This window comes from Saccostrea echinata, unplaced genomic scaffold, assembly GCF_033153115.1.
Source record: "Saccostrea echinata isolate AGI-Se365-2 ecotype Australia unplaced genomic scaffold, CSIRO_AGI_Sech_v1 ptg000060l, whole genome shotgun sequence".
Taxonomy (NCBI): Eukaryota; Metazoa; Mollusca; class Bivalvia; order Ostreida; family Ostreidae; genus Saccostrea; species Saccostrea echinata.
Window position 1 is genome coordinate 4,514,016 of NW_026889809.1, and position 21,505 is coordinate 4,535,520.

A 21,505-nucleotide genomic window follows, 5' to 3' on the forward strand; every position below is an offset into this window, starting at 1 on the left:
GACAGTCACACTGGATACCACATATATCAATGACAATTACTTTTATCAGCTACAACACTGACAGTCATACTGGATACCACATATATCAATGACAGTTGCTTTGATCAGCTACAACACAGAGTCACACTGGATATCACATATATCAATGACAGTTGCTTTGATTAGCCACAACACTGACAATCATACTGGAAACCACATATATCAATGACAATTGCTTTGATCAGCTACAACACAGACAGAGTCATACTGGATACCACATATATCAATGACAGTTGCTTTGATCAGCTACAACACTGACAGTCATACTGGATACCACATATATCAATGACAATTGCTTTGATCAGCTACAACACTGACAGAGTCACTTTGGATACCACATATATCAATGACAATTACTTTGATCAGCTACAACACTGACAGAATCACACTTGATACCGCATATATCAATGACAATTGCTTTTATCAGCTACAGCACTGACAGAGTCACACTTGATACCGCATATATCAATGACAGTTGCTTTTATCAGCTACAACACTGACAGAGTCGCACTGGATACCACATATATCAATGACAGTTGCTTTGATCAGCTACAACACAGACAGTCACACTGGATACCACATATATCAATGACAATTACTTTGATCAGCTACAACACTGACAGTCATACTGGATACCACATATATCAATGACAGTTGCTTTGATCAGCTACAACACAGACAGAGTCGCACTGGATACCACATATATCAATGACAATTGATTTGATCAGCTACAACACTGACAGTCACACTGGATACCATATATATCAATGACAGTTGCTTTGATCAGCTACAACACAGACAGAGTCATACTGGATACCACATATATCAATGAAATAATATTGAAATTTTACATCAATTTATTTTTGTGAATTTTGGTCAGGATTTATTTTTACGTTTCTAAATTCTGAGAATTCAAGTCAGTACTGAAACACTAAAAACATTTTTAAGATCAAGCTTCTTTAAAAAGAAGTTTGATTAAAACATTAGAATTTGAGTTTTATATTCAAAGGTAACTCAAAATTCATTTTCATTGATAAATGATAGACCAGCGAGCTACAGATCTGCAGCTATCATTCCTGATATTTGACCTAGAGTTTCTAAAATTTATTCGTGTCTTTTTTACCTATATTAATTTCATATTTTAAAAATCTGTAAGTTACAAAATGTCCAAGTTATTGCAAAGCATATTAATAGTCTTTAACGGTCGGTCATTAATGTATAGGACACATCTATCTTAAACCGTGAGCTCCTCAACTTTACGTCGGTGTTACTCTCACTCGCACACGTACATGCGTCATATGTTTAATTTTTTCAGCATGTACAATCACATTTACCAGATCAATTGGCCTCCGTGAATTCTATCTTTTTCTCCAATCGAAAATCTTTGGGACTAACTGGACAGTAAGATTTGAAGGCGTCAAAATGCCCTAGCTACTCTCTACCAACCAAGGGCTGCGCTGTCGGAAGGGTAGTCCGAAATATCTGACGTTTTCCTGGCTTTTTTATGATTTGGATATTTTACGTGCCAGGAAATCAAAATCGTGAAAAAAGCCTGGAAAACGTCAGATATTTCGGACTATCGGAAGGGTTGCATATCTCTAAGATAAAACTTAAGGGTGTGTTCCCGTGTTGCACACATTTGATAATTAGGTATCAATCTAATTAAAATTAGATGTTCCGAATCCGCTACCGCTTCTCAAACAAGCGGTAGCGGATTCGGAACATCTAATTTTAATTAGATTGATTAGGTATAGAGCAATAGGTGTGAAATATGTTTTGATAGCAATTATAGTCTGATCTCCGTCTTGGATTTACCTGGAATTACCGTATTTTACCAAAGCATTAAAATATATATTTAAAAGAATAAATTTTGAAAATTTAACTTGTCCATCCCAAGTGAAGACGAAGTTGATAATTTAGACAAATATCCTTATTGCAGCTTGACCTGTTCACCCTGTTTCATAAAGATATAATGAATGAGTAAATGAATTTTATCCTAATTAATAAAAAAAAAATTAACTTGTTCATTTAGTAATGAATATAGTTTTGATTAGTATTTATGATATATATATATATATATATATATATATATATATATATATATATATATATATATATATATATATATATATATATATATATATATATATATATATATATATTTTGGTTTCAAAATAGTTTTTTCTAAGTATGAAATTACAGAAATAAATCAAAATATCAAATGGAAAATTAATCATTTTTTCTTCCTATACTTAGTTATACACTATACAGACTATGGCAATTAAGTATCTTACCTGGAAAAATTCCTGTTTTGGACACATTTTTTCAATAAATGAAATTCCGATCTATGCAAAACAGGAACAAGCCGATAAACGTACTGATGAACTCCATGTATAGGGGATGATCAAGTCTGTGACAGATGTACGAGGGAGATGATGAGAATTTTTATTTTCACTTTTGGGGGTACCGTCATATGAATTTCAATAACTCATGAATAATCAGTCAAAATCAAATGAGATTTTGGTAACTTGTTGATTAAAGATGAGTTTAAATGTTAGATAACGATACTGGAAAATACGTCCGAAAAAATAGCATTATTTCACTTCTAAAGTTTACCCTGCGTTTCTTTTTACTTTCAGTATACTTTCATGTGCGTAATTTTCTTGAATTTGATTCGTCGAGAACATTTGTCAAACGAGATGTGTTTGTGAAACACTGATGCCCGTGTATGGCATCTTAAAGCGAAGGTTAAACTTTCTCAAAGGCAAATCAAATATGATGGTACCCAAAGTAAGATATTGTCTCGAGGAATATACCTGTGAAATATGAAAGCCCTAGCAGCAATCATTGAAAAAATATGGAAAAGGTTAAAGTTTCTCAAAACTAAGTCAAACGTCAAGGTCATGGTTAAAATTAATGGTGCCCAAGGAAAGGCCTTCTCACAAGAAATACACGCGAAATATAAAAGATCTAGCACCAACCGTTCAAATGTTATGGCCAAGGTTTAAGTTTTTCAAAAGTAGTCAAACTCTAAGATATCAAGGTCAAAGTGTCAAAGTTGTTGGTATCCAAAGTAAGGTCATGTCACAAGGATTACACATGTGAAATATGAAAGCCCTAGCACCAACTGTTCAAAAATAATGGCAAATGTCAAAGTTTTCCAAATGTAGGTCAAACTCCAAAGTCAAGGTCAATGGGCTATAATTGTTGGTATCCAAAGAAGGTGTTTTCACAAAGAATACACAAGTGGAGTATGAAAGCCCTAGCACCAACTGTTAAAAAGTTATGGCCAAGGTTAAAGTTTTCCCAAAGTAAGTCAAACTCCAAGGTCAAAGGGTCAAATTTGTTGGTATTCAAGGGAAGATCTTGTCAAAAGGATTAAATATATGAAGTATGAAAACCCTAGCTCCAACCATTTAAAAGTTATGGCCAAGGTTAAAGTTTTTCAAAAGTAGATCAAGCTCCTAGGTCTAGATCAAACAAGATGTATTTGTGAAACACTGATGCCCGATTTTGGCAACTTATAGCAAACGTTAAACTTTTTCAATGTTGGTACCCAAAGTAAGGTCTTGTGTCGAGGAATATAGCTAGGGCTTTCATACTTTACACATGTAATCCTTGTGACAAGACCTTCCTTTGGATGCAAACAACTTTGACCCTTTGACCTTGACCAAGGAGTTTAACCTACTTGTGAGAAGGCCTTTCCTTGAGCAACAATAATTTTGACCATTTGACCTTGACCTTGATGTTTGACTTACTTTTGAAAAACTTTAACCTTTTCCATATCTCTTCAATGGTTGCTGCTAGGGCTTTCATATTTCACAGGTATATTTTTCGGGACAAGACCTTACTTTGGGTGCATTTGAGAAAGTTTAACCTTCGCTAAAAGTTGCCTTACGGGGCAACAGTGTTTTAGAAACACATCTTGTTTGTTGTTGACATACATGCATCTTAATTGTGCTGGCTTCCATGATGTAAATTTTCTTTACGCACTACGGCTTAACTCGGTCAATTCCGTCACTGTCGAACACCAACGAATTCAAATAAGATTTTATTGATTCCGCCCACAGTGTGACCTAAGTGTATATTTCATCGACAGGTCCTCCCACTCTGCGGTCAAACATCTTTTTTTTTTTTGACTGCTCTTTAAAACATTGGAAATGTTAAGACTTTTTGCGTATAGATTTATTATATATATGGGAAACAATTTTTAAAGGTAAAACAAAATATAATTACTACTGCATGTAGTCGAGGGTAACAATGTTACCCTCAACTATACATGCAGAATTCGTCTAATATTTTTCTCGGAATATGAATATTTTGTATATTTACTTTTTACAAACCAACACATTCTTGTGTGTGTGATCTTTTAATTCTATAAGTTGTGATATGAATCACTACCACTTTTATTAAATTTATTATCCGATTATAGTACACGGATGTCAAGTGTGACGTAAGCGGTCCAATATCTCATCGACTGGTCCACTATCTCACTCTGCGGTCAAACATCGATTTTTTATGACCGCTATAGGAAAACATTCGAAATGGTAGATTTTTTTAGTACAGATTTATATAAGAACTAATTTTCAAAGGACTGGAATAACAATGAAAATTTTTTTCACCGCTAGTAATTGACATTGCTCATTTTACACGTAAGCAATATTTCAGAGAGTGATCAGAAAAAAATGCTGGATATTATAACAGTGCAGTCTGTTCATGCATTGGCGGATTCCTTGACGTATGAAAAATATCGATGAAGAACAATTTTGATTTCACGAGTATTTGATTATTTAATGCATACACAATTTACCTAACACACATACGAAGCATAAAAAATCACGGGTTTGAAGAGACTTGCGCAGTGCCAAGTTCTGAAACACTGTCGACAAACAGTTTACATACGAGGTCCATATGCTCTTCTTCACACGTCTTATTTTGACTTCCGGTATGTCCTGGCTTTTGTTCTACAATTAATAACCTCTTCTGTAACTTCCTAGAGGAACTCTTCTTCAGTTTGCTTTGATGACGGATTAGGAAGCTCTCCTTGGTTGTTACACTATACGTCCTATTTATCATCACTTTAAGACAGGAACAACACGGACACCACATGTAAAACAGGGTTAAAAGATCAGCCTGTAAAAATAAGCAATGTATTTAACAGGGTTAAAAGTTATATAAAAAATATATTTAATTAAGCAATGATCAACAACACAGGTAAAGTAAGGTTCTAGAAGAGGTCAAACGCCAAGACCTTAATGATAAAGGAAACCTCCTACGTACTCTGAAATATTGTAAATCATTGCCAAAATATCTTAAAGCGTGAAACTTAAGCATTTATGTTTACATCACTATTTTCTTAGTTCAGATATGCATGGTGATTCTACATAAAAATGTTTTTCTCTGTAAATATTTGTAATGTTGAAAGCGCACTCTAAAGCTGTCGTTTGTAAAGCTGTAGATGATTGGATTGGCAAAGCTGTTGGACATGGCAAGCCAATGGACTCCCAGATAGAGACCTAGTTCTAGCCTGTCGTGATGGGTGGAGGGATGAAAGTCACGGACCAATGTAAAAACATGGAGGGGGAGCCAACACACCCCGAAAATCGTCACCACGATCACCAGCATCTTTACCACCTGTCGATGAAATCAGTAGAGCTATCAAATGAAATCAGCCACCTGATTAAAGATTATCAGAGAAGTAGTCATCTAAATCTCTGGAAGATTTGTTTAAAGTCATAGATGGCGTATTTTTATATAAGTTCAGACTAACTAAAATTAAAAAGATCTTTCTAGTATTTGTTTTATTACTTTATATAAAGATAGGACTTTTCTGTAAATTACACACTCTAAATTAATCACGTTTCAAAGGTATTAGAAATTTAAAGCAATAACCGATTTATTTACCGACTCCGCAATTAAATGACAGACACAGTTTAAAGTCAATTTGACCATGAAAACATGATGTTATTCAAGTTCAAAATCGGTGAAAATTTAAATTTGAACGTAAATAACATATACCATGTTTATCTACACTAAATCTCGTGTTTTTATTTTTTTAGCTCAGATACGCCATATATAGCTTTAAAAGAGAAAATGTATCATTTCGATATTGCTGATAGTGTGTTTTATTTAAACGTTTTACTTAAAACCGCTCATCGAGTGGCGGTTTTAAGTAAATATCACACATAACCAAACATCATTCAATGTTCAACGTAATGTACAATTTTTCGTCTTGTAAATGTTCTATAAATAATGGGTTCCGACAGAAGGAAATTCATCACTCATAATTATCAAAGATACAAACGGGATGAATGAAAATTCGGACAATTCATACATGTACGATGTACGACAACAAACGGAAAACTTGTAAAACATGCATTGCCATTTGTAACGGAATCAAGTGTTTGTCGATTGATTGGGGATCCCTTATAAAAAAAAAATAGACTAGCTTGTGCTTACTTTATATATAATGTTCATCTGCAGAACTAAAGCTCAACATAAATTTTTCCTATCATAAATCAATGTCAAAGATTTTCCCCTAGTTAACAAAGTGTCAAAGTTTCAAAGTGTCAATGTTTTGCCGAAGTAGATTAAAGTGTCAAAGATTTTTAAATAGTTAATCAAGTGTTTGTTGTTTGTTTAACGTCCCTTCGTTAAACGTAACCACTTGCCGGTGGAATGCAAAAGTTGGCCATCTACGGTTCAATAAAAATACACTTTTTTATTATAACGTATATGGTCAATTTTTAAACCTTAACAAAAGTACAAACCAATTGCACAGAATGACATACAGATAGAATTGACGGAGAAATCACATATTTTCGAGAAAATAATTTTATTAGTTGGTTGGGGGGGGGGGGATCCACGCTTCATTCTGTAGTTTCAGATGAAATAAAACATTGTTTTTGATTGGTTCACGCAAACTTGTATGAGGCCAATCAGAGAGCGCATTTCTAACCCCATCAAACTTAGTCTATTCCAAGAGGGTTTATATGGAGCGGGGTGGATCAGAAACCCTTGACTTGGGGAGCGGAGTGGATCAGAAACCCATGACTTGGGAAGATGGCCGGTGGAGGGCTGCAAATTTACCTATTATCGGCAATCAGGACCATTGAGCAGTGAGGGATTTTTTTTTCGTGCCAGCACCTACTGCGACACGAGACCTCGGTTTATACGGTATAAAAAACAGAAAAAACAGAGAGTTTACCAAAAACTATTAATATTTAGTAGGTGTTCTAGACATGTCACTTTAACACTATGAATCAATTAATTAATGGGAATCGAGATTGAACTGTAGATGATTCCTCTGTAAATAACGGAGATCTAAGCATAAATCATTCTAACACTTTATTTAATACAGAGTCAAGAGGGTTCAACTTAACACCTTATGTAATGAGAATCGACGAGAAGTCGACCTAACATGGAACCAATCATCACAAATGTCACAATGCTCTAATATATACTTCTCAAAAATTTAGGATTAATAAAAGTTACAAAAAAAGTGAGACTAAAAACAAAATATTAAATTTCTGATTTTATGGAATAAAAATTATCTTTTGAACAATGGTTTGATATGCAGACATACTTCGGTATAATTCTGTTGCTATACATAAAGTAACATCGACACGTGGATTTGGTAATGCACTACACAGATTGATAGCATTTTAAGAGTTGGATTAATGTTCATTGATTATCTTAATAATAACCAACTTTCACTTTTTAGAACGTTTACAGTAGATTATCAATCAATGAATCTTTTGGTTTTATGTTGTCTAGTACATTCCGATTTTCAATGAACATTAATTAAATTTTTCCATCCACCAGTATATCAATAATTGATCGTAAAGCGATGAATTTGCATGTGGTGCATATTGATTTCCCTTTAAGAGTTGTTGGCTTTTAAGCGTGTCACATAAAATCCGTATGATGGGATAAAGCTGGGAATTCTGTATGATTTATACTTACAAACGAGATGCTTTGTCAGAAACTTTTGAATAATTAGAAAAAAAGTGATTGAGAGTCGTATATGTCAACTTTTTAGAACTGGGTTCATTTTGTAACAGAAAATACATGCAATATACATTGCCCCTTTTAAAATGTATTTTTGACTTTCAAGTTTTAGAAGTTACACGTATTGTTTTCCTCAATAATAGAGGACTTTTTATTTATATGATATTTATTATGATATTATTTTAGGAATGACTCTAATTTTTGGCCAAATTATTCGAGTATAACCTGGTTTGGGTCAGTTTACGCTTTATAATCCGCGAAGCGGATTATAAAACAGCGTAAACTGATCCAAACCAGGTTATACTCGAATAATTTGGCCAAAAATTAGAGTCATTCCTTATAATTTAATTTTAAAATCATTAAATAACTAAGGGTGCAAAATTTCGTTGCTTTTTATTAGTTCAAATTTGCCGCTCAATAATACAACCGTAGTAACGGAAGTGATGGGAAGCGAGGGGAGGTAAAAACTGATGCATAGGCCTAGCGGCAGCCGTGTTGTTTGTTTACAAGTGGTAAGATCGAATTATTGTTAAGTTAAAGGTACATTTATTAAATCTGGAATTTTCCATGAATCCCGAGGACTGGAAATGAGAGGATTGTATGGATACAGATGATTCAGCTGGTTGTCAGGGGGGTGTGTCCCCATACCAAACCAGGTTATACAGAAATAATTTGTGTTCCTTTTTGGATATTAACCAATCAGAGGCTAGAATACAAACAAAATTAAATTATTTATTTATATTTATAATAATACTTTTTAACTTTTTGCCAGGTTGAGGCGTATTAGTTATCTCTTCAATACTTCAAAGACATCACGTACAATATGTGAAGAAATCTCCTCTTAATCGCGATCTCTAACGATGTTTTTTCATCATGTCTTTGATCGAATGCAACGCTTATCTATATCATACATCATCCTAGGCTGAAAATTAATGCAAAATTAGGTTCATAATATTTTTTGCATATGGATTTTCGAATAATTGGATCTATATATCACGTTATATATCAGACTGTGCATCAAATGCAAAAAGACTCGATGACAAGTTATGTAGAATCCTTTTCCATAAATCAAGTCAGCAGCTAATATATATTTTTTGTCACGAAACCTGTTAAATAACTGTACCAAGGATAACAGAAAAAGTGGTGCTAACCAGTAAGAGCGCCCCGTTGCCCAAGTATTACTAGATAAACTTACTAGATAACCAAGTATTCTTTTGATTCTACGAATTAATAATTTCTTTTATATATTTTTAATGAAAGAGAGAGGAAGACTGATTTTTTTTCTTGCATTAGTGTCTTTAGTGTCGGTAATTTCAGCCTCAGCCCCCTCAAATATGCTGAACCCCCTTTCATAGAAGACCCTCTAATTGTGACAAAAAATCTGTAGAATCTTATCTTTATGCTGTATTTCCTATTTCTTTTGTTTGCAACATTGATATAAATTTCCATGCATTAAAATAATAAACAAGATCCTTACCAAACATAAAATCGATTTTCCATAAAACTGGACCACAACTCACTAAGACAGTATTAGAATTTCACAAATGTGAACAGTAGCACTGCTAAATAAACAAGATGGTAATTGAAGTACAGTATCTAATAATAAATTAACACCAGATTTAGTCGGTAAAGGGCTATAATTTCTTTAAAAAAAAAAATCAAAATCCCACTGAAGTCTTGATCTGCAAACTGGATCCATTATCCCTTACTATCTGTTAGTTCGATGTGGTGACATAAGCAAAAAACATGTCACCGCTAAATAAAAGTCTAAATCATCGATAAAGTTGTACTACTTTGTCAGTCAGTACATCGTAATCAATAAATGGCCCCATAATGCCAATAAAAGGGGTATAAAAATTCTCTAATTTGGACCATTTCTTATAAAAGATAAAATATTGAGAGGAAAACATTAACACTTTCTGATAAGCTGCGCGCACCAAGTCGTAAAAGCTAAAAGGAGGCTAATTGAAAACAAAATCCATAAACCAAATCTTAAAATTGAAAATTGTGAACTTTTTCTCCTTAAATGCGTTAAAATTGATACTAAATTGATACTAACTACTGATATATATATATATATATATATATATATATATATATATATATATATATATATATATATATATATATATATATATATATATATAGAAACTCCTAAGCATTAAATAATTGTACATAAAAATCAATCTTTTGACTGTACATTTTTTTTTTGTTTAAATATTTTTGGGTCACTTTGAAACTGATTTAGAAATCATAGAATAAAGAAAAATATTTTAATTACATTTGGGGAAAAAAATTAGAGGTGACTGACCGAGAGATAATAATAATAAATAATCATTATAATAAAAAAAACCCAGAGGACTCACGGCCACGAATGGACTCAGGATCCCTGACGTTGTGAGGATGATTCTGTAGGTGTTGACTAATAGTTTTAGCAGGCACGTACGAGGGTCATTCAAAAAGTTCGTAGACTTTTGTCATAACTTTTTTGTTTAAAGTCATATTACAACCAAATTTGGTATACATATTTTAACAACAGATTCAAATATTTTGAGTCATAAAATTGGAATATATCTTGATGTTTATCAAAATTATCAAAGATTTGAGACAGCAAAAACGGGGTCACGGAGCAGGGTCAAAATTGAGTTATTTACTAATTATACACTTTATAATGTTTATAGCCATACCTCTAATAAATGGCGCTTAAATGAAATAAAATTTAAATATTTAGATTTAGTATTGTTTTATTACTTCAGATGCTAAAAGGTAATGTAATAAATCTCTTCGATTTAAAGATATCGATTTTTTAAAGACAGATAGACTTGATTTAAAAAAGCAAAAAAGGACGTCACGGAGCAGGGAGTAGCAATAAAATTTTGTTTTGCATTCGGGAAACCTCTAAAACAAACCCTGAAAGTGCTGGAGGAACCAGGAAATATATAAAAAATGAGCCGTGCATTTGTATATAATGGAAAAGACAATTTTTGAGTGGGAGAGACTTTGAATCGGACGATGGACGGTCTGCGAAGAAACGGATTATAGTTTAAAATCTTGTCAAAAGAGTTAGTTACATCATGAAACGTGATGTGCGCTTTACTGAATAATTATTAGCAAACAAGGTGTCAAGTGTTATGGATACGTTTTTTATGAATGGGGAAGTCGCTACCAATACGTTAAAAATGAAAAAGGCAGAGTAAGTTTTGTAAAACTTTCTCGACGTTGTTTTTGACGTTACAATGTTTTTATCCGTGCTCCGTGGCGATAAAACATGATGCTTTTAAAATTGGCTAACATGAGTTCCATTTAATCAAATGGAATGAAACTTCACACATCGATAAAATAAATGTTTTTACATTTGAAAATGTGTTGATCTTTAACCTTGTAAAAATAATATGAGGAGGAGGAACATTGTCTACGTATTTTTTGAATGACCCTCGTTTTTGAAAGGTGGGGCAGACAACTTACTTGAACAATCTTTGACAAGAAAAAAAGAGAAAAATTATAAATTGTCCAAAATCGAAAATCCTATTTCTTGGAAGGGGAGGGGGGGGGGGGCTGATATTAAGTGTCTGTTTTGGAAGTGTACTTGTAGGCTTCTTATTCCAGGGGGGTCCACATCAATTCTAACAAATGTCAAACCCTGAGATTTTTTTTTACCAATAAAGAACGAAAAAGCGTAAACAACTTACAATTACTAAAACTTGAAAAGCCTATTTAGTGGAAAGGGAGGGGGTTTATGAAGTCACTTTCCTTAATCAATTTTCTTCAGATACGTTGAGTCTTCTTTCCATTTTTCAAAGGGGTCAATGTTTTCTAAAATGGGGGGGGGGCTGTCCAAGGATTTTTTTTCGTTGTGTACACATAGAAACTCATAACCCAGGTGGGTCGCTACCCCCCCCCTCCCCCTCCAGATCCACGCATGACTTTCATGACTGTTTAATTACATGTAGTTTCTTCCAAAAATGGTCCGAAAAAGGTAGGTACCTACTCCAGTGACGTCAGCTATAGTGGTACTTTATTGAAAAACAATATAATTATCAATAATAGAATTGCTGTTACATGTAACTGCTGTAGCAGTGCAGTGTGACCGATTCCATGTCTAAAATTTTTTTATCTTCAACTTTACAAAATGTTGTAATTGACGTACATACACATGCACATTGTACAACTTACATTCACCGTTTATACACTATTTACGTGTACAATAATTACTAATTTCATAAAAATTAATTACCCCCCCCCCCCTTAAAATAGGAACTCTTACTGTGTATCAAAACAAAGAAATGAAGCCATTTAGCTATTTTCTGAAGAAATATGTTTCATTTGTTAATTTTCAAGATAATATGTTGATTGATTTATAGGGATATACATGTCCTAGAAGTACTGTTTTAGAAAAAAAAAAGCCCGTGAAGTACAACAGATTTAGCTTTTAAAACAAAATCTAATTATTTAAAAAGAAAAAGAAGGTGCTCCTTAAAATGAACTGTCCTTTGATGTAAAATGGAATAAACAGAAATCAGCACTAAATGGTACAATTTGAAAAAGATTAAAGTGTGCTTTACAACATATTAATCAAGATGGAGTAATTGAATTCATAATCAGACAACAGTAATTTCTGTTCACTAATACCAGGCCCCTAGGAAGCAATTTGAGTTTCCGGGGAGAGAGAGAGGGGGGGGGGGGCAGGGGAACATTTTCATTTTGGGTGGGCATTACCAAGCAAAAATTCCATGACAAGTAAAGGGGAAAAAGGGTCATCAGACGCAATTATTGATCGGCAGAATTACTGGGGGTTCCTTCGGCCATGCATACCTCATTGTATATTTCCTGGAGAAATACGGCAGGTACCTGTACTTTATGATGAAAATGAACGAAGTAAAGGAGATGGGTGAACGTGCAGAATGCTTATAGCCTCATATATATAAAAATCATATTCTATTTGTGAATTTAGTATTTAGCGTTAAGTTATCTTTATTGAAATTTATGAAATTATGATAAACAACACTTTTGTGAGGAATTTTTTTTTTGGCAAAATTTTTTCTGTTAAAAACTGATGTGGTACTCACGGGGTTCGAACCCTAGCATTAAAAATTCCTTTGAGACCAACACGTTAATGGCACGCTACACAACTCTTGATGAATAAGGACATTTAAATCATGTTTGTGACATGACCCCTGACTAAATAGACTTCAAATATTTCTCGGAAAGATGCGAATGTTGTGTCGTGAAAGTGTATTTTTAAGATATAGTGAGCCTTTGCTCCATGTTTTTGTTATCCAAAATATGTACATTTTTACGCAAACTTTGAGGATAAATTTTCAAAAAAATGGAGTGAAGACCCAATCATATCGAGACTTGTGTTAAAGTATGAGAAAATGATCCTTTTTAAATTGCTCTCTTTAACGTGTGTATGCTATTTCATAGGCAAATAATTTCAATCTGAGATTTTTGCAAATTGTGGCAATTTTTCATAAAGTATATTTTAATGTTAGATGAAATACCGAAGGAAATTTTGTTATAATTAAGATTTAATTTTTAACCTTCATGTTTGTCGCATTATAAGCATTTCGCTCGCCTTGTTCGCCCATCTTCTTTAATATGTACACTTTATATGATACAATGTTCTCCAAGACAAAAAACCTTTGTCATTAGTGTTTAGAGCTTCCTAAATTAATGCGAGAAGAATGATTCAAAGATTAATGTACTGTCATTGAAAGTAATATCTCGAAATGGGTCAAATTGTCCAGTAATGCATGTTTGTAAATATCAGGTGAAAAAAAAATGGACTTCTAATGACAATAGCTTTTTGTTCATTCGCCATTAAGCGACGAATGATCAAATTTGCACATAAAGTGTATTCAGCTTTGAGGACCTGTTTACACGCACTGCGCCGACTCCTTTGATCCAAGATATTCATATCGTGTTAATTTCCATATGGTAACATTTGATAGAACTCTAGTGATAAATTTCAGTCACAAGAGAACGGAGGGGAAGCTGAACGTCATCGTTTGTTGTCATTAGTGGACCAAGGGTTAGGTTTCATAGTGTCCCTGTTAACACAACTCGTGATTAGGACAGCAGGAATCAGCTAAACGTTAACATTCTAGTTGTTTCTTGTTTCAGTGTATTTGATCAGATACTGAGTAACTGAAAAATTCAAACTTGAGTACATGTACTTTCCAAGTAATTCTAAATCTTCTAACAGAAGATTCTGTTTGAGGCTTCCTTTGGCAAGATCAAAAAAAAAAAAAAAAAAAAAAAAGAAAAAAAAAAAAAAAAGAGTTCCATAGTGATAAAGCTAACCATCTACCATTTTTCTTTACAGACACTGGATATCCCAATCTTTTTGTTGTACCTTGTCTCTGTAGGACGACGGCGTATGTTATTGAGATGAACTTCATTTAGCTGAACACTGTAGTCTTAAAAACTCGGAGCGACCATCGCTTGATCTACAAGCTATTTATAAGACACCCGAGAATCGCTTCCGCTAAGATTCCTAAAAATCTAATATTCCACTTTCATGTAACTCTCGCAGTCTATCTCTTGTTTTCAATATCACTGTATTTTACTTGTGATGGAATCTCTTCTACCTCGTATTTCTTTTTGGTTGAAATCAAAGATATATACACTGTTGGCAGTCCCAGACCTCCCGAGATTTCACAGACTCATTATTTACAAAAAACCATGACATCCTTGAAAGTTGATTTTGCAGATACTTACGATTTCTTATCGATGGCAAAAAACTTGGTCGATAGAACTGTCTGTGCGGAGGAAACTACCGTCCTCGGAGACCAAACAGTTTTTACACCAAACAGATTTTTTTAAAGTCTTAATATTGATGTTTAGCAATAAAGCAAGTTAAGTGAAAATGAGTGTAAATTTCCAATGTTTTTTTTTAATATAAACAAGAATACACATCTACGTAGTACCATAATTATCTGGTACCTATCTAAAGGAAAGCTCCAAGAATTTATAATTAAGAATTAAATAAAACTCCAATAAAAGTATCTTCAATCTCCAAAAATCTTTTCAATTTTTCTTTGAATTTCTTCAAAATTTAGTTCTGCGTCAACATGTTGGCCGATAATGTGACCTGTATTTCTCGGGCTTGGTGAATAAAGGCTTTCTGTCTGATAATACACATTAAAACTAATAATACAGATTATTTTTAACTTTATTTTATTCCAAACATTGTTTTTTTTTTTTTTTTTTTTTTTTTTTTTTTTAATTTCGACTTTTGTTTAGGGATATCAGATCTTTGAAAACATCTTTTAAAAAATAGAGCGGAAAAGAATACAACATTCAGATGAACACAGAAATCGTGAACAAAAGAGCCAGAGGAAAAATGTTTGTGTCAATAATTTTTGGACTTTAACAGGAAAAGTGTTAGCTAGTAACCTGCAGCTGGAGATTGACATAATGGCAAAAACAAAACGGCACATTTAGTTCTGCGTCAACATGTTGGCCGATAATGTGACCTGTATTTCTCGGGCTTGGTGAATAAAGGCTTTCTGTCTGATAATACACATTAAAACTAATAATACAGATTATTTTTAACTTTATTTAATTCCAAACATTGTTTTTTTTTTTTTTTTTTTTTTTTTTTAATTTCGACTTTTGTTTAGGGATATCAGATCTTTGAAAACATCTTTTAAAAAATAGAGCGGAAAAGAATACAACATTCAGATGAACACAGAAATCGTGAACAAAAGAGCCAGAGGAAAAATGTTTGTGTCAATAATTTTTGGACTTTAACAGGAAAAGTGTTAGCTAGTAACCTGCAGCTGGAGATTGACATAATGGCAAAAACAAAACGGCACAATTATATAAACGAACGCTTGTTGAAAAGTCTTCAACTGGAAAATTAAACTTGCAATTGATATTCGAACAGATCTTTTCATTCGGACAGAAATTCAATATATAAAAATACTATTTGTGTATTCAAAAAAAATCAAGCAATACAGTTTGTCAAAGGCGTGACGAAATTGTATTCAAAAATAATCAAGCAATAGTTTGTCAAAGGCGGGGCGAAATTAAGTTCTTCGGAAGCCTGATTCTCTATATACATATATCTGTCCTTCGTGAGGACTTCTACATTCGTTAATTAATGAACTTTTTGTGTAAAGACAAAGCTCTTATATTATTATTGAACGTTGCCCAAAGAAAAGACAGAAATACATCGAATATGAGTATTTCAAAGGGTGGGATGTGTGACGTCGCAAAGCCAGACTCTGGAGCCTTTCCGACAGTGGAAGTTGTTTACCTCAGAAATTTGAATTTGTGCTATTTACAGTTAAAAATATTGTCCTACGCATATATGTATCCTTGCACAAAACAATTTTATTTTGCAAGCTAATTAAAATTCTGATTTCTTTGATCGAAGAGGCCTGGAAGAGAAACGGATTTCAGAGCCCCTGAATGTTGTTGCTATTATTTATATTAATTATCTTGGTTATGTAAACCATCACGTTGATGCTTGCATCCCTGATGAAGCCTTAATCCTTCATATCTCCTATAATTTGTTTACACCCCTAACATAATTTACTGTACGCTTTGTAAAAGCCATAAAAAACTATACCAAGACAATTAATGGCTTAATACCTTCCAAATTGCCTCCGTAATGATGTGCTGCAAATGACAGATGATGTTAAGAGGTAATTAAAGGATTTGAAAATCTGTGTAATATCTCCCAGATTTATTGATACTTAAATAAAGAAGGTATCAATACCTTACTGATACACTTTATAGTCATTACATATGCTACCTCTTATCTCACAAATATCAAAGATTTTGGAACAATGCTTTCGATAAATCCCTTTGACAAACTGATTGATTTCTATTTGATTTTCTACTTAAATAACCTTCTTTCATTAATAACGTTCCTGATTATAGTTCTTTAGAGTTGTATTTCAACTTTTTAACCAAAGCTTTGTGACTTTTTGAATACTTAAACGAAACTGTTTGCAAACAAAACAACAAAGATCGATTTCACGATATCTTTATCGTTTTAACCAAGTGAAAAGCAATCAAATGACTTAGCAGCGAGAGGAAATTGTGCTTCAGAGAAGTAAAGAGTCTAGAATATTTGGTTTAACGTCAGACTGGTACTCACAAACTTAAGTACCATTTGTCCTTGCCTAGGCGTGGGGAATTCTATTCAATCCGCCAACCAAGTCTCTGAAGAGACTGTAGCTCTACTTGTCTTATTAATGTATACTTCAATTATTAAACTTCTTTGAAAAATTATACTTGTTTCAGCCCATTTTATATCATAAAGATCACTTGTTAATTCAAGATTTGCTTAAAACAATTGAAAATAATTTATTCAAAAGGTTAATCATTGATACACTGATTAATGTATTTTGATGTAAACTGCACCAGGTTTTACTCTGATCAGACTTATCTGTTTTATTAAGGAGAAGAGAAAGAGCTATGTTCGCTTTATGCAAAAATGGTCCTGTTTAGACCAATTAATCAATTGTAACTCTTTGTTCAATTTCAGTCATTAACAAGATATCTTTGTGAAACACTGATGCCCCCGTATGACAACTTATAGCAAACGTTAAACTTTCTCAAGTGCAAATCAAATATGTTGGTACCCAGAGTAAGGTCTTGTCTCGAGAAATTTACCTGTGAAATATGAGAGTCCTAGCAGCAACCATCGAAAAGATATGGAAAATGTTAAAGTTTTTCAAAAGTAAGTCAAACATTAAGGTCATGGTCAAATGGTCAAAATTAATGGTGCCCAAGGAAAGGTCTTCTCACAAAAAATACTCATGTGAAAAATGAAAGCCCTACCATCAACCGTTCAAAAATTTATGGCCAAGGTTAAAGTTGGGTAAAATTTTGCAAAACTTGGTCAAACTCCAAGGTCAAATATGAAGGTACCCAAAGAAAGGTCTTGTCAAAAGAAATACACATGTAAGATATGAAAGCCATAGCCCCATCCGATCAGAAGTTATGGGCAAGGTTAAAGTTTTTGTGGACAAACAGACAGATGGACAGGGCAAAAACTATATGCCCCTGAATCTTCGATTACTAAGATAAATAATTAAGATAAAGCACAGGCTTTTAGAACAAAAATTCTGGGGTGTTAAAAAATACCTTTATCTTTTTTACACCCCAAATTTGTCGTAAGTTGGATTAAAGCGACCTAAAGACCCGTGCCTGTGTGAGATAAAGCGGAGACTTCATGCTTTTATAACATAAAGGTTCCACCTCAGAGTCCACAATGTGGAGAAAGCGTTTCGAAAATCTACTTGTTTTGAAATTTTGCAGAAAAATTACGTACTTGAAAACATTTAACAAAGGTTTTTGATATGAGCTCAGCCTCGATTGATAATAAAAATGTGTACAATGAATTTTACTAACAGTTCCTACAAAATTTACTTGTAATTTTAAGATCGGAGATTGGACTCTATTGGAAAACAGCTTGGATGTTTGTTCATTTTGGAAGAAATTTTCATGAATTGGGAATAATGACTCTATTCTTGAGGTCATATTACAAAGACTAGTGAGAATTGCGTCATTTTAAATGCATATTTAGTCACCACGAGCCAAAGAAGAAGGTACGGTTTTTAGCTTTATTGTGCCCTAAAAAATCATTGTTTTCAAAAAGTTTTGAAACTGGCTTAAATATTAGTTGAGTATATGACTGTGATAAATCAGAAAGGAATATGGCATGAAGGAGTACCATTCTGGAAATATGACGTCATTAATTTGATGCATTTCTCTATTTTAAACAGAAAAAGCCTCAAAATTGCCCATTTCTAGGGTTATTTTCCTTAAGAAAATAGTGTCCACAGCTGTCGCCCACTTTAATTTTCGGATATGTTGCGTAAATTTCTTTGAAAAATCATATATCTCAAAATCTTTGTGGGCGATGCCTGTGGACAATATTTTCTGAAAGAAAGTTCCATTGAAAATTGGTGTCTTCTGCAACTCTTTAAGAAAATACGGGAAAATGCACAGGTCTATGACGTCACAGTTAGCATTTAGAAGGTCATGTGAGAAAAATGGTTTGTATGATCTTTTTGCATGTAATTTCAATGATTCAAAAAGCATAAGTTTTAATTTTTTATATCACTTTCATTTTTAAGAAAAACACAGGGCAAGATTTGTATTGAAACCGTACCTTGTTCTTGATACTGAACAAAATTTCTGCTAAATTTTAAGTTTTATCACCCCCCCCCCCCCGAATATTTTTCAGGGCTAAATATGGCTCTTGTACTTTGAAGAAAAAAATTCTTGTCGAGGGTTAAAAGCTTCACCTTGTTTAAATCAAGCATTACCAGAAGAGACAACATTTGAACCACATTTTAATACATGTATATATATCGGAGAGGAGTAGAATATTGAAATGATCTAACAAAGAGACAAAACGGAGATAGTGTCCATCAAAGGAATCAATGTATGTATCTTAATTTAGTCCGCAATCGTATGTAGATTATATTTTCAAAACAGAACGAACGGAAAAGTGCTGTTATAAATAAATCAGCATATCATTTCATTTTTCATGTAATTTTTTTTTTTTTTTGATCTTCACTCAGAATTATGCATCTTGATTGAGTATTTAGGAGTATTATTTATTGGGGTTTTGTTTGTTTGTTTTTTTTTTATTTACTTATTTATTTTTTTTGTTTTTGTTTTATTTGAATTCAATTAAGACAAATTATAAAAAGTAGCATTTTAAAAAAAATCAACAGATTGTTATTTAACTATCCTAACATCTGTCGTTGAAAACTGTTGCCTCTAATTATCTATAAAATGTCTTCATTTGTACCTGGTTTTATACAATTCAAAGAAAGCGGTAGAAGTACATCAACTTGAGATCGGGGAGGGCAAGAATGGTAAGTCATGAAATAGGCCTTACAGACATTTCTTATAACATTTTGAACTTTGAAGTTTCTATAGCTCTTTAACAAAAATTTTATGCTACATGTATATTATTCTAATTATGCCTTGATCTTTATTGTTTTATATTACAAGTAATTGTCAAGTAGATACAGAGGATTTACATATTGATAAGGAACATTTATCTCTACCTTTATTTTGGATCTCCACTGTAGAAAATCCCGGAAGTGGTCCCTGTTTCCGGGTGGTGTCCTTTTCCACAATAAGAATCCCACCACTACATAGGCTACTGTAATTATCACTAAAGGTATTATATAGGTACTCAATAAAACCGTGATGGTGTAAATCTTTCGGGATTTTTTCGAGGGCCATATTTCGTCACATACAAGGTGTCCGCTACCCTCATCTACATGTGCCCTACCCACAAAAAATTGGACACACGACAAAGCTGTGGCAGCTGTCCATATCACAAAAATGACGTATTTCGAACGCTCCTGTGTAAAACGATGTTTTAGTGGATATGTGACTACAAGAAAACGGTCTACAGCGATAGCCATATTTGTAAAGACACTTGCAGCGACGGAAATGATTTGTATTGATAGAACAATGGGGCAAACAGGCTTAGAAAAAATCCACATATTGTATATGGCATCTGCAAAGGTGAATGGCATACAAAATAATCCCATTAATAAATCTGCAATAGCTAAATTTATTAAAAAATGGCGCAAATCTGTCCGTGATCTCTTTCCTCTTATGAACACCACGACTACCAGAAGGTTCCCAACAATGGCCAAAATTGTGGTAAAGGCATATAACACTGTGAGACCTATCAAGGCATCTGAAGTCAAGTTAAAATGGTCCACATCATACTGATTCGAAATATTATCTAGACTAGAATTCCAATTTTCGTAAAAATGATGAAGATTTTCAGCCATAATCTAAATTCGTGGAATATGTCAACCAATCAGTTTTTTTCTCAACATGTTGCGCCACTTCAAACTTTGTTACAAACTATAGCAGCAATTGAGGGTGATTGCCTTCAATGGGTTTGCGTTAAGACGACTGATAAACTAGTCAATTACACCTAGATTTCCATCAATAGAAATGAACCCTGTATCGTTACCATCACCAATATCGTCATAAAAGCGCCTGTTCCCTGGAAAATAACGATGACAGTGCTTTCCCTGATTTCCTCCCTCCCCGCAGATGAATCATTTTTCACGGTCCTTTCTACTCATCAAATAGCGTCAGTAATCGTTGATACATGCATATAAACAAAGCCTCCAATAGCTTCTTTTTTTAATCCTGCATGGCTAATGCAATGTTGAATGTTGTTTAAAATTTACCAGAAAATCTAGAATACTTGATATTTTATTAAAAATTGTTGTTTAACGAATCGCATACCAAAAATAAAGAACTTTGTCGGTCGCAACAGTATGTGTTATTTCATGGTGACCCCTCGTGTACAATTTTTCAGCTGCTCACCGAGAGTTAATTAAAATATTACCCCAGGAGTGTTGTACTCTAGGACAGTATATATTGATAAGATTGAACGGATGTCCCTTTGATTTACGAGGACATCTTTGTATTTCGTATCGTATTT

At 33.3% G+C, this 21,505-nt stretch overlaps 2 protein-coding genes across 2 annotated transcripts in view; both read right to left on the reverse strand.

Annotated features, from left to right (window-relative positions):
* The window catches only part of LOC133175063 (uncharacterized), a 399,658-nt gene that overhangs the window by 39,218 nt on the left and 338,935 nt on the right, over positions 1-21,505 (reverse strand). The gene's annotated exons all lie outside the window — the stretch shown is intronic.
* On the reverse strand, positions 4,804-20,922 carry LOC133174984 (substance-K receptor-like). The gene is made up of 3 exons (XM_061310075.1): positions 20,094-20,922; positions 5,470-5,673; positions 4,804-5,172 (listed from the first exon to the last, which is right to left on the reverse strand). Exons 1-3 carry the CDS (start codon positions 20,835-20,837, stop codon positions 4,876-4,878), a joined length of 1,245 nt encoding a protein of 414 aa, XP_061166059.1. The 5' UTR covers positions 20,838-20,922; the 3' UTR covers positions 4,804-4,875.